We start from the raw sequence: 13,150 nt of genomic DNA, 5'->3' as shown, positions 1-13,150 counted from the left end.
CTGCATTATAAAGGGGTGATCGGTATGTGTGGAGGTGACGAGACCACCGGGAGGGTACCTGTATTATATTCGAGGTATATGGGATGCCCCGTTCACAGCCGTTCATTTCTAGTACGCAATGCAGGCACATTAAAAGGACACCGCCATGTTGATGACGTTCTGCAACCTCATCTTTTTCTGCCTCTTCAGGATATCTTAAAAGCCATTTTTCAATAAGATAACGCAGAGACCCCTCAACCTTCTGAGGAGACGCACGCGTTTTTTATCGCTCCGCTTCTTGCCTGCTCATCTTGCGGAAATATTGTGCTAAAGCATACAAATTTCGCATTATCGTTAAGAGGAAGATCTAAGGATTACAAAGATACCAGATTTGTGATAGAGAGATTGAAAGAAAATGATTTATGAATTTTCAGATTGTTCAAAACTCTGAAACGGCAAAAGTATTGTAATTACGCAAGCTACAACTTTCCACCGTTCTATATGAGCCGCCGCTCATTGGATCTTTAAGTAACTTTTACCATCGGATGTGTAAGCTTTCCAGGAGCATTTTAAGACCAAGCTCAAGTCGTTCTATTAGTTAGGGAATTTAATATTATTAAATTTGTGATTTTACACACGGTGTGGAATGCTATTGTGAACTCTGACCTTGAGCAAAAGGCCGTTGCACTCGTCTCCCCCTCCCCAACGGAATTCGCTACGGAGTGACCGCAAAGAATGCTTCAAAAATAGAGAAGTGGGCGTTTTTATACACAGTGTTAATAGTAGAACTAATTAGTGTACCAAGAGAGGGTTAGCATCTTTGATCTCTGCTCATCGAGACGGATTCAAGTTTCTTTATCTGATGAAATTCTGACTAGTGGTTCGCAAATTACGACTTTTTTTTTTTTTTTTTTAAAAAGCTTAATTATTCATCTTAGTGTGTTACATCAGTTCTCACAGCGTAGTGTGTATCATGGTGAGTGTGTTGACATCATTTCTTACAGTGTAGTGCTCATTAGTGCGTTATAGTGATCTGTTCTAATTGTGTTGTGCCTTCGCTTTTGGATTACCTAATTCAACAGATGAAATACATAGAAGATAAACGATCAAGGATTTCCCAGCTGAAAAGAGCAATCCACATAGCAGTGTGACGTAGCAGTACGAATCAGGAACAAGACTCAGAATTTGGAAAAGTCCGCCGGATTGTACGTTTTCTATAACTTTTCTCGCTAGTTCCTTAAACTTCGGTTTTCTCAGCTGAAACCAACAATTAACGTAGTAGTGTGAGCTAATTAGTGATACAATGACAGTGTTGTGCGAATACAGTGTTCTACAGCGTGTGTGTGTAGCACTCAGCACTATTAGTGCTTAATAAATATTATTGTGTTTACTTCATAGAGAACAAAGGAAGCGCAGAAGAAGCCCTGCAATCAAGGTAGGATTGTTTTAATTATCCGGTAAACAAAATATCCGATAATCCTACGAGCAATAATTAAGATTGCATTACATTTACACAATAGCAGTCACCTAAATAGCATCAAGGTAATAATAGCTGTTTAAAACTTATGATTTTGTGCGTTCAATTAGGAGCTGGTAAATTAGCTGCGTATTCATTCCTTAATCCTGTATACCACCCTCCTAAATATTAGGAGTTTTGCAAGGATTCCTTTCAGTGATCGTATCTTGTATATTTTCCTGTTTTATACATTTAACTATACTTATATTTGTGAGTGTTTATATATCAGTAAGTGCTAGTATCTGGTGTAATATATTTCTAGCTTAAAAAATAATAATAATAATTAATTAATTAATTAAGTTTTTTTTTCCTTAATGTGCGTTGTATAATTATATACTTATGGCTTACAATAATTTAACTAATTAAGTATTTATGCTGATATTTTGTGTTATATACTTCTAGCTAATAATAATAATTTAATTGATTTAGTTTTTATACAGAGAATAGTTTCAGCGCTTGTATTCTGTGTGATATCATGTTCTATACCTTTATTATGCGGCCCATAGACTTATTCATTGATCTTTACTAATTAAGCAGTGTACAGCGCTACTGCTACTTTATTAATTGAGCAGTGTGTTACCTGTCATATTTGATTGAGCAGAGTATTTGTCATATTTAATTCAGTCATATTTGATTCAGTGATCGTATCTTGTATATTTTCCTGTTTTATACATTTAACCATACTTACATCTGTGAGTGTTTATATATCAGTAAGTGCTAGTATCTTGTGTAATGTATTTCTAGCTTACAAAAATTTAATTAATCAAGTTTTCCCCCTAATGTGTTGTATAATTATATAATTCTGGCTTACAATAATTTAGCTAATTAAGTATTTATGCTGATATTTTGTGTTATATACTTCTAGCTAATAATAATAGTTTGATTGATTTAATTTTTATACAGAGAAAAGTTTCAGTGCCTGTATTCTGTGTGATATGTTCTATACCTTTATTATACGGCTCATAGACTTTTAATTGATCTTTACTAATTAAGAAGTGTACAGCTCTACTGCTACTGTTTTAATTGAGCAGTGTGTTACCTGTCATATTTGATTGAGCAGAGTATTACTTGCATTACTTGTCACTTTCCCAGATTGAGCAGAGTATTCCCACTATCCTGATTGAGCAGTGTATGACCAGTGCTTATGTATATTCATACAACTTACATGCAACTTATCTAGCGGCATTTCTACACTGGTAAATACACCAAAATACCCCTTGATTGCTATACTCAACTTCATCATCACCCATATTCCTTCCAGCACAAACCAGCACTATGCCTGATGCAGAAGCGTCAGTGCGCCTTTGCAAATTCGACGCAGCAACAATCGTAGTAACTGAAAGTCTTAATTACGAACAAAAGATTAATACACTCTACGAGAAAGCCAATGACATTGGCACCAGTACAAAAAGTAACAAGTACCTGTTACCGACAGAGCAAAGAAAGAAACTATTGGCCATTTTAGAGGCCTTCCGGATTCTAGCCACCAGAGGACCTGCTGCCACTCCACCTCCAGCTAAAACCAACACATGTGTTAATACTGATTCAGGACTCTCCTACTCTCCACCTCAACCAACAATACATCCAGCAGCAGCTCCGGTTATCGATCGTTCCTACGCGCAAGTGGCATCACATTCTACGAAACACACACTTCTTATTTACCCAAAAGAAGACTCGAACGCCACAAGGAAAGTACTAAAGGAACACCTGAACGCCAAATTCCCTCTCCCATCACTAGGTGTAAAAATACACTCAGTTAGAAATATCCAGAAGGAGGGGATTGCTGTTGACTGCGCCACCAAAGAGGATCTCACCCACCTCACAAAGACACTAGAAAGCACGCAAGGCAAACAATTTGCCAAAACAAAACTGCCAGCAGTCAGACTACCTAGAGTCACAATCCACGACGTAAAACTAGACGTCACCAAGGAGGACATTGAACGGGCACTAGGCTCTGAATACAACCTTACCAGCAGCACTACAAAAATCTTATACCGGCTAAAAGATAAAGCAAATGGCGTCAAATGGGTGCTGGAATGTCAGCCATCAGCCTTCCACCGCATCATGCAATACCCCAGATTGTATCTTGGCTGGAGAGTGCACCGAATTGCTGAATTCTTGAACATCAGACGATGCTCTCAGTGCCAGGAATTCGGGCACACGCAGCAAGACTGCAAGAACAAAGTCTACTGTGCGTACTGCTCCGGAAGCCACAATGTCAAGAACTGCAAATCCGGGATGGTCACCTGCATCAACTGTGCAGACTATGACTAGAGAAGTAATAACAAAATATCCTGCGCCCACCCCGCCTATGACATCTCCTGTCCCACCTACAGCAGGTACGTTGAAAGAATCAAACGCAGCACAACCTATGAGTAATAGCACTGCGGACATCCATCAATCTATGCCTACAGACCACAACAACCAAGTAACATTTAGCCCCATAAAATGCGTCCAGATTAATCTACAAAGAGCGCAGGCAGCGACATCTCAAGCAGTCACTCATGCAACATCCCACGATGCAGATCTACTCCTGATACAGGAACCTTATTGTAGAGAGGGTCAAGTAGCAAGCCTTCCCATATCGTGGAAAGTCTATCAGCGTAAAGCAGAAACTAACGAACAATCCCCCAGAGCCGCAATAGCATGCACCAACCCATCCTGGTCTCCAATAGTCATCAAGCAAGAACGAGACTTCGTTGCCATCTTACTAGCATTCAATAACGCACAGTACATAATAGCTTCAATTTACCCTTCCCCAACGGACAGTATCACTGGCACCACCTCATACATTCTTGACACCATACAACGATGCCCTTCAACCCCTCTGCTTCTTAGTGGTGATTTAAATGCGCATAACACCATATGGGGATATGCAGATACTACGACGAAGGGACAGGAGCTTGAGGACTTTCTGGCAATAACATTCATCTATTAAATACACCCGATTCCCCACCTACATTTGATAATACCTATCATGTGGACTGGCCAGATCTCACCCTCTGTTCAAGCAGCATCGCAAACCTAGTGCAAGACTGGACCGTGGTCGATGATGAGAGCTGCTCCGATCACAAATACCTTCACTTTCTCATAAACTGTGACACGAAAATCACAGTCCTACGTAGGTACAGGCTTCCAGGCAACAAGATCCGCCCCCTCAGTCGCTCCTTCACACGCATCTTAAGTAATGAGGAAAACAACCTTGCGCTTCACAACAGCCCAGAAGGCATGGAGATTTTCACAGACCGACTACTTGAAAACCTTAAAGCAGCCTGTAGTGAACTACTCCCCACACGCGCAGCGAAGAAAATACAAGGAGTTAAATGGTGGACGAAAGAGCTCAGACAACAACGGCAAAAATGCAGAGCTATCAGACGCCGCATACGTTCCACCACCAATGAAAACAGGAAAATCCAATTATTGACGACATTCCGCAAAGAGCGAGTTTTTTACAAAAACAACATACTAGCGGCCAAAATTACCAGTTGGAGGAAATTTGGCACCGAAAACAGCAATCCGTATGGAATCCTCCACAAGCTAGCCTCAAGTAAAATATATCAGCCAGCTCAAATCTTCATGCAGCCACCAAATACAAGCAACGACAATCCAGTACAAAACACAGCCACCACAATCCTCAAAGAAGTCTTCCCCACAGACAACGCGGAGGAAGACACGCCAGCACAGAAAATTGTTCGCATGAATACCACCATCCCACCGACTCCACATGATATACCATTTAGTGACAAGGAAATCAAGCAAATTTTCCGACACCTACCCCTGAAAAAGGCCCCCGGTCCGGACTGCTTGGACTATAGCATCATCAAAGTTGCCTACAAAGCGCGCCCCTCCTTCTTCTACAAATTCTTTAACCAACTGTTTGACAACCAAATATTCCCGCAGGCATTCAAGAAAGGACAAGTTGTCCTATTCCTGAAAAAGAATAAAAGCCCGCAAGACCCGCGCTCTTTTCGCCCGATATGCCTTTTTCCAACCCTGGGCAAAATTTACGAGAAATTAATTGTTAACAGACTAAAATATCATCTCCATAGCAACAATCATCTCAGCCCCAGGCAGTATGGCTTTCGCACTGGTCTGTCCACTACGCATGCCCTCTGCAAAATTCGTGAAACAATTCAACGCAATAGCACCACAGGTTTCCATACAGCTTTCATATCCATTGACCTCCAGAGTACGTTTGACACACTCTGATGGCCAGCGATAAGACAGGCCCTCCGAGACGCACAGTGTCCATCCAACCTCTTCAGCGTTTTTTAGTAGTTATCTAGAGAATCGTAGTCTTCTCATAGCCATCAACAACGACACTACCTTCAAAGTGCAAGAAAGAGGATGTCCCCAAGGCTCTTGTGCTGGACCGATTCTCTGGAATTTAACATTCAACGCTGTACTGGATGCAAACTGGCCACGACATACAAGTGTCATCGCCTACGCAGACGACGCAGCTCTTCTTGTCAAAGGTCGCACTCGTGCGGAGCTCAAGAAAAACGGCACCGAAGTCTGCTCCCTCCTCGCCAATATCTGCAGCAACTTAAAGTTTACAATCTCTGCCGCAAAGTCATCAGCAATAATAATACCCAAAGCTGGCACGAATCCAACTCGCCGTCCCTGCATCAAACTACAAGGAGCCACCATAAAGATTGTCCAAACGCTAAAATACCTAGGTGTAATCTGGGATAAAAAACTAACCTGGATCCCTCACATCCAAGAACTAAAGAACAAAACATCAGCTATAGCCAGAAAGGCGCGCGCCTTCCAAGGTAAAAACTGGGGTCAGAATCATCATATTCAGAAGATCCTCTACCATGTGGTAGCTGAAAAAATAGTCTTGTATGCTGCTGCCGTATGGGCCCAACCGATGGGAGGACGAAAGATCAAACATCTTACATCTCTTCAACGACCATTCGCCCTGAGTCTCTGTAAAGCGTACCGCACCACAGCCACCAGCTCAGCGACAGTCCTTGCAGGGCTCATTCCACTCCACATACGGGCAGAACAAGAGGCAGTCTACACCACCCTCATATACCTCCGCAAAGATGCAACATTTGGCAACATAACACACAGCCCTCTGCAATTTCAAAGCCCAGGTTCACACTCATCCTGCACGTAAAGGCACAGGAATAAAAATTAACATCCCACGGATACAGCCACTGTCAATGACGCGAGTTTCAAGGGATACGCAAATATACACCGACGGCTCTAGGCAGGAAGACGGAGTAGGCAGCGCCTTTGCACACTATGACAAAGGAAGAATCATCCATGTATGGAAAGGACGCCTTGACTTAAACAACAGTGTGTTCCAGGAGAAGGTGCAAGCAATTATAACCGCGGTAGATTACATTTTCAATAATAATATAGAACGGGCGAAAATTTTCACTGACAGTATGTCAACGCTTCTAGCACTAGATAATCACAACCACACCTCGCCCTTGATCATCAAATTACAACAACTTTTACAGCGCAACCCGCAGAATATCTCTCCTTAACATGGATCAAGGCACATGCAGAAAATGAGGGGAATGAAGCAGCTGATAGCCTGGCCAAGCAAGCAGCCACTGATCCAGAAGCTGAAAAAATTACAATCCCAGCCCCTCCTTCCTACCTGAAAGGGCTATTACGGGGTCAAGGCCTAAATCTTTGGCAGGAAGACTGGACGCACTGCACAACTGGAAGACGTACATACAGCTACCTCCCGAAAGTCAGCACTGAACTCAACATTGCAATAGCTCCTCTTACGGCTTATATTACGGGACACGGCCCATTCCCGATCTACTTCAATAGACATGGCATAACAACCACGGACATATGCGCCTGCGGAGCGGAAGGCTCCCCAGACCACTATGTTTTTGAATGCCATCTGACAGCAGGAAATCACCTCCCTCTTCTCATCAACAATAGTGAAGCTTATCACCGCTTCCTTATGAAGCACAAACCGGCAGTAAATACAATTTGCAAAGTTGTTAACAAGCTCAAGAGAATGGGCCAAGATTTGTGCTCTTCTCATTAACCAAAACTCTCAAGGCATGATACAAGTCAGCATGCAGTTCCACATTCTCAGACACATAAGTCTATTCCTAAAACTTACATAAGTCCCTATTACAGACACCTTTCAAATAATGTACAATCAAATGTATTTAACATTTCCTCTTCTGTATATGCATAATACTTAATTTTTTATTTTTATTTATTTATTTATTTTATTTTATTTTTATTTTTTTTCCCTATGAGCCTGTATTTTGATCCTATTGTTTTGTAACTGTATTTTTGTATCTGTATATTTAATTTGTATTTTTATTAGAATTTTATTGTGAATGTGCAAAGTTACCATAGCAAATTGCAACAACAAATGTCAAAACGGTAAAACGAATGCAATCTGCCCTTGCATGGCCATGTAAATGCTCTTGTTAACATCCTAAAGAGCTCCCGAGGCGGCCTCTTGAGGCCCCAGGGAGTTGTTCCTGGTTAGTGGATGGCGCGGGACACATGCCTGTTTACCTCTGTTAGACATCAGGCGTCCCCGTCCTCCGTTACCAACCAACCAATAAGATAACGCCCGGCCACATATTACTTCTCTCACCTTGAATGCATGCAAGTAGCTCCTGGCCAGTCCTATACCTTCGATCTCTCATAAATAGAGCATTTGTAGAACATGTTTTAACAGCGGTTAAACACCTCTTCGTTTTTACGAAATGAAGACTGAGATCATATCAGTAATACATGGTACACGATACTACAGTACATTAGTCAGACACTCATTGGTTCGATTGAACGACGTGTTCAGGGCCGCAACATCTTACTGATTTCCTGAATATCAAACTGCCTTATCGTTGCATATCTGTAAAAGTTCAATCATTTATTGTCTTGTTGCCTACCTATGTACAAATTTCGGCCCGTTTCGAGTCATTCTTTTATGTTGTGGCATTTCGTTTATAAGGCAGCGTAATTCATTAATAGTTTGCCATTTATAAAAATGTGTTCCTCAATCTAAGTTGCTTAGATTGAAGAACTTATGCTTAATATATTTTTGAACAACTGAAGGTTTATTATCACAAATTTATCGGCAAACATACGTTAGATTTCTGAGTAAAACTTGTGTTTGTTAAGATTATCATAATTAACACGTGCGCTTAAAATTATTCTTTTATAGTATGGATATTAATTTTAAAAGCATACATATAGTTAGGAGGATTAAAAATTTTTCAAAAATAATTAATACTTGAATTTTCAACATCCAAAAGTAATAAAAAACATATGTACACTATTTTATACTCATAGTTTCATTAATAACAAAAATACTCAGTGAAATGGCTTTAACCAAAATGAAATATTTTAATAACAAAAAATGTTACGATAATACAAATAAAGTATACGATTACATATTTATGTATATTACATAAAATACAAAATTAAGCAAGTATATATAATGTATAAAATTAGGCAATAGATATATAAAATTAGACAAAAATCAGTCTAAGGTTAGTATTTAGATTAAGGATTCCAAAGAATAACAAGATACGTTTCTTTCACGGATCAAAAACAGTCTGCTCTTGAAGGAGCAAAGAAATTGGTTCCTCGTTTTTAAGCAGGAAACGTATTTTGATTTCAGGATCACTTTGCTGTTTAAAGAAATTGGAACCACGTTTCCTCAGTCCTCGAAATATGAAGATAGTCTGTGTCAATATGAACAATGATTTAAAGTTGGATCTTGCCTAATTTTACAATCGGCAGTACATGTGCCTCTACCATATGTACATGCGTATGTACAACAAATGGATGAAAGAATTATGTACATGGTGATCAAATATGAAGTTTAGAAATACATATCTTCTTTAAATAAACTTAAAATACTTTTGTTCGTTTCAAACCCGTATCAAATACCGTTTTAAATCCTATGCTATGTATCAGATCATAAAAATTATACGCATTTCGTTCTCTGATACACTGCTCGAAAATATGTATAAGAAAGAAATTTATGTGAAACAGATGAAGTGCAAATGAAATTCAGTTTGAAAATGCTAGGAGAAAAAATTAGTGGAATGGCAGAGTTCTAGTATTTCACTATACGTAGCTTTTTGAATTTATCCTTTCAATGCAGGGGAAAAGTTTATTCTTTCTTGTGCACATATTCAATAACTATTACTATTTAGCAATATATACCGTGTCCATAAATGTCCAGGCTTTAGTTTTGCAAGCCTAAGACGTAGACATATACGTACAGTTACAAAAATTCTTAAAATGAGGCGAGCTTTCATGTTTTATTATTTAAGCAAGTTTAAAAGTATCATTTTTCTAAAAAACTACGAAATCTAACCTTTTTATATGTTTCTTCCGGTTCCTATGCTTATATCTCGGAACGTTTTGCATTCATTATAAAAAATGAAATACAAGAAATGTGATTCCCGAAAATCAACACTTGACCAAGATATTTCATTTTAAATTTGGAGATTATATTCAGGAGCAGTTCACAAAAGGAAAAGCGAAGTGTTTACGTTTGTACGTAGCTAAAAATAAAATATTGGCTTAGAAAAAGTGCCGATGGTAATATATTAAGTGGCGATCATTTCTTCCCAGATTATCGTAAAAGGTATTAAGATAAGGTTTCCGAAAAGGAGATCTTACTAACGAAAGTTTACAGAATTCGCATTGTAGAAAACGCTTGCAGGCTTCAGTATTGACATAAAGCCAGCTAGTAACATTATATGCATAAATTAAAAATAGTGTAGTTTAAAGCTTAATAGCATTAAGTAGAATAAATTGGGTAGTTTAACAAATTTTTGTATGATTATTAACTAGATTATAATTCTAAAGTAATAAACCTTCACGAGAATATTAACAATATTATTTTTAGCATTTGAAAACTTAACAAGTAAATAACATAAAATAATTGTGTGAAAATTCTTTCGGCATAATATTTGAATAAAATTATAAATTAAAGAATGCTACACTTGTAAGTCACGAAAAAAATATTATTGAATGGTATTTAAAACAAAATATGAACCTCGAGTTTTTTCTAATTCATTTGTTAAGCCAAGGCAAGTGGGGAAAAGAACATCAATATCCCCAATTCTGAAATTAAATATTTCGGTAAGTTTCATCGCAAGGTAAACAAATCTTTTGCTTATTTACTTTTTTATAAAGAGTGTAAAATTTTCCTAAATGTAAGGAAAGAGAAAGATTGTAAACAGTTAAATTTCCTAAATTTGCAAAATTGATACCTGAAAATGTGAAAACATAAATATTTGCTTCATTTAAAATAGTTTTTAAACTGGAAATATGTGTCTAGGACCAATGGTTACGAAAATAAAAGCAGGTTAAGGACTTTTGTGAACAAGTGTATACCGGATTAAAATTCTGATTTTACATCATTCCTCTCTTAACTACCTTAAATTATATTCGATCTTTTTTTTTTTTTTTTTTTTTTTGTAAGACATCTGAAATTTGTGATTTATTCTTTATTTCATGATACGGAAAAGCACTCGTATCACGCATACGATACGAAAGGGGATATATTGTGAATATGCATTTGCTAGTTGTATACTATTAAATTTCGAAGTTCAAAATTTCCATCACCTAATAACTATAATTTGTATTATTCATATAACTTCTGCAGCATCATAAGTACTACTCACAAAATGAAAAATCCAGATTATATTCAAGAGCAGCATTCCGATTTGCAAACTCAGGGTTTGCCCTTTTGACTTATAAATTGCAGATTCTTTAGGCAGCTGAGGAGATTTCATTTCAAGCGTCATGCAGTTTCCTGAGGAATCCAGCACAGGGATCAGATCAGTAAGTTTTGTTGATGGATTGCCAATGCAAAAACTCTGATGCGAAAAGGAATCATATGGTCTTGAATCGTAATCTGAAGACAGCATCCAGAAAATGCTGCAATCACATGTAAAACTATTACAGCAGTTTTCTACTTTAAGCGGTTTTGTAAAATTGCTTACAATATTAGGAGTCATGGCATAGGCATCTACAATTTCTATATTGTTATGAGTAAATATAAGTTTTTCTGAAACATCTAAAGAGGCAAATGCATCTTTCTCCAAAGTTTCTATCGTGCAATTTTGCAAAACGAAAGTTTGTAATTCTGAACTTAAGAAAGACGAAGTAGCGAGTAGTCCAAATTTACAACTTTGAAAAGTGATATTATGAATGGAAGAGAGCGAAAAACTGTGTTGGCTGGTTTCCCCAAAGTAGCAGTTTTCAAAAACTATTTCATCAGAGATGTGAACTTCAAAAGAAGTATTTCGAAGTCCATGAAATTTCGTATTAAAAACTTTAAATGTGCTTATATTTGCTAAGAAAAATGCAGCATCCTCCACATGAAGGAAATTCGAATGTTCGATTAGGAAGTATTTTACGTTAGATACAAACCCGAAAGAATTGGTTGATAAATATGTGGCTGATACATTGCTGATGATTAGTCTGCTGACGTTGAATAATCCCACGAAACCGTGCGATTTCACGTTGAATTCAGAAACATTTGCTATTGTTAACGATTCAATTCCTTGAACACCCGCCAGAGCAAATGGTCTAATGTTCAGTTGCCTGATGTCCAAGAAGTCAATTGTTTCTAAACGTAGATGAGTCAGAGCACCAAGAGGCATAGTGACGGTTCCACAGCCTTTTACTAAAACATGCTTGATATCGAAGTCCATGGAAGCGCTTACTGTGATGTTCTCGCGATAGTTGCAGATGCAATTTAAATATTCTTCATCAGCAACGCAGTCTTCGGAATCATTGTAAGAAAAGGAGTAGGCAGTTCCAATCAGGATCAGCTCACATATGAGAAATAGTTTCATCTGCAAGGTGAAGAGCTTTTAGTTGTAAATATTTATTTTGAAAAATAACATTGTAATGCTCAAGAGAGACACTGTAAATGTAATCAATTTACTACGAAAATTTAGGAACATTTTAAAATTCTGCATATTAGATTAAAGTTATTATTTCTTTAAAAAAATAAAGTGTTGAAATAAGAAAAATAACTTTTGAGATTTATTAATGGGATTGTGCTTAACCTATATCTAAATGAAAAAAATAACAATAAGAAATATAAATTTTAAAATAAATTTAAACCATGGGAAGCAAATCAATTAGCTCAGACATTTGTCCCTATAAAAAGAGGATGTCGTGGTAATGCCTTTGGAATGCATTATCACGTCAGTAGTTTCCTTAATTCATGATCACGTCAAATAAATGCTTTCCCATGGGCATACTTACATTCTCATAGGTTTTGAAAGTAAGGCTCGTTATGCCTTCTCGACAGTAAAATTAATTTCTTAAAGAGAACGAATGATTTTCATTGTTTCATGAAAATTGTTAAGACATTTCAAGATTTCTCTGTTAGACAATATCAGGGCTCATGATAAGCCACCGAAACATAATACATTTTGTTGTGTAAATCACACTTTTATCTAATTGATACAGCATATAAAGGGGCTTTCAAAAATTACTATTTCCTGAGCATTAACAGATGTTTACCTTTTCAACGAAGTCTGATCATTCAAGATGATTCCCAGATCATTTATATTTTCCCTTCTATTTCTCAGATAAACCCCCTTTTAACTCGTAAAGACCTTATTTTATACTAATAAATTATTTTGTTATTTTAAGAAACTTTTCTCTCCTTTCTGC

General features: G+C 37.6%; 1 protein-coding gene across 1 annotated transcript in view; it reads right to left on the bottom strand.

Annotated features, from left to right (window-relative positions):
* Positions 1-8,815: 8,815 nt before the first annotated feature.
* Positions 8,816-13,150, bottom strand: part of LOC118195281 (uncharacterized) — an 81,054-nt gene continuing 76,719 nt past the window's right edge. Inside the window, exon 2 of the mRNA XM_085807233.1 lies at positions 8,816-12,318. Coding sequence (XP_085663359.1) covers positions 11,104-12,318 — 1,215 coding nt within the window. The 3' untranslated portion in view covers positions 8,816-11,103. The remainder of the gene's footprint in view (positions 12,319-13,150) is intronic.

Source organism: Stegodyphus dumicola, chromosome X1 (genome assembly GCF_044657685.1).
Source record: "Stegodyphus dumicola isolate Sdum_Otavi_A_Nest chromosome X1, ASM4465768v1".
Lineage (NCBI taxonomy): Eukaryota > Metazoa > Arthropoda > Arachnida > Araneae > Eresidae > Stegodyphus > Stegodyphus dumicola.
The sequence above is the reverse complement of the archived record's forward strand: the minus strand, read 5'-3'. Positions and strand labels throughout refer to the sequence as shown.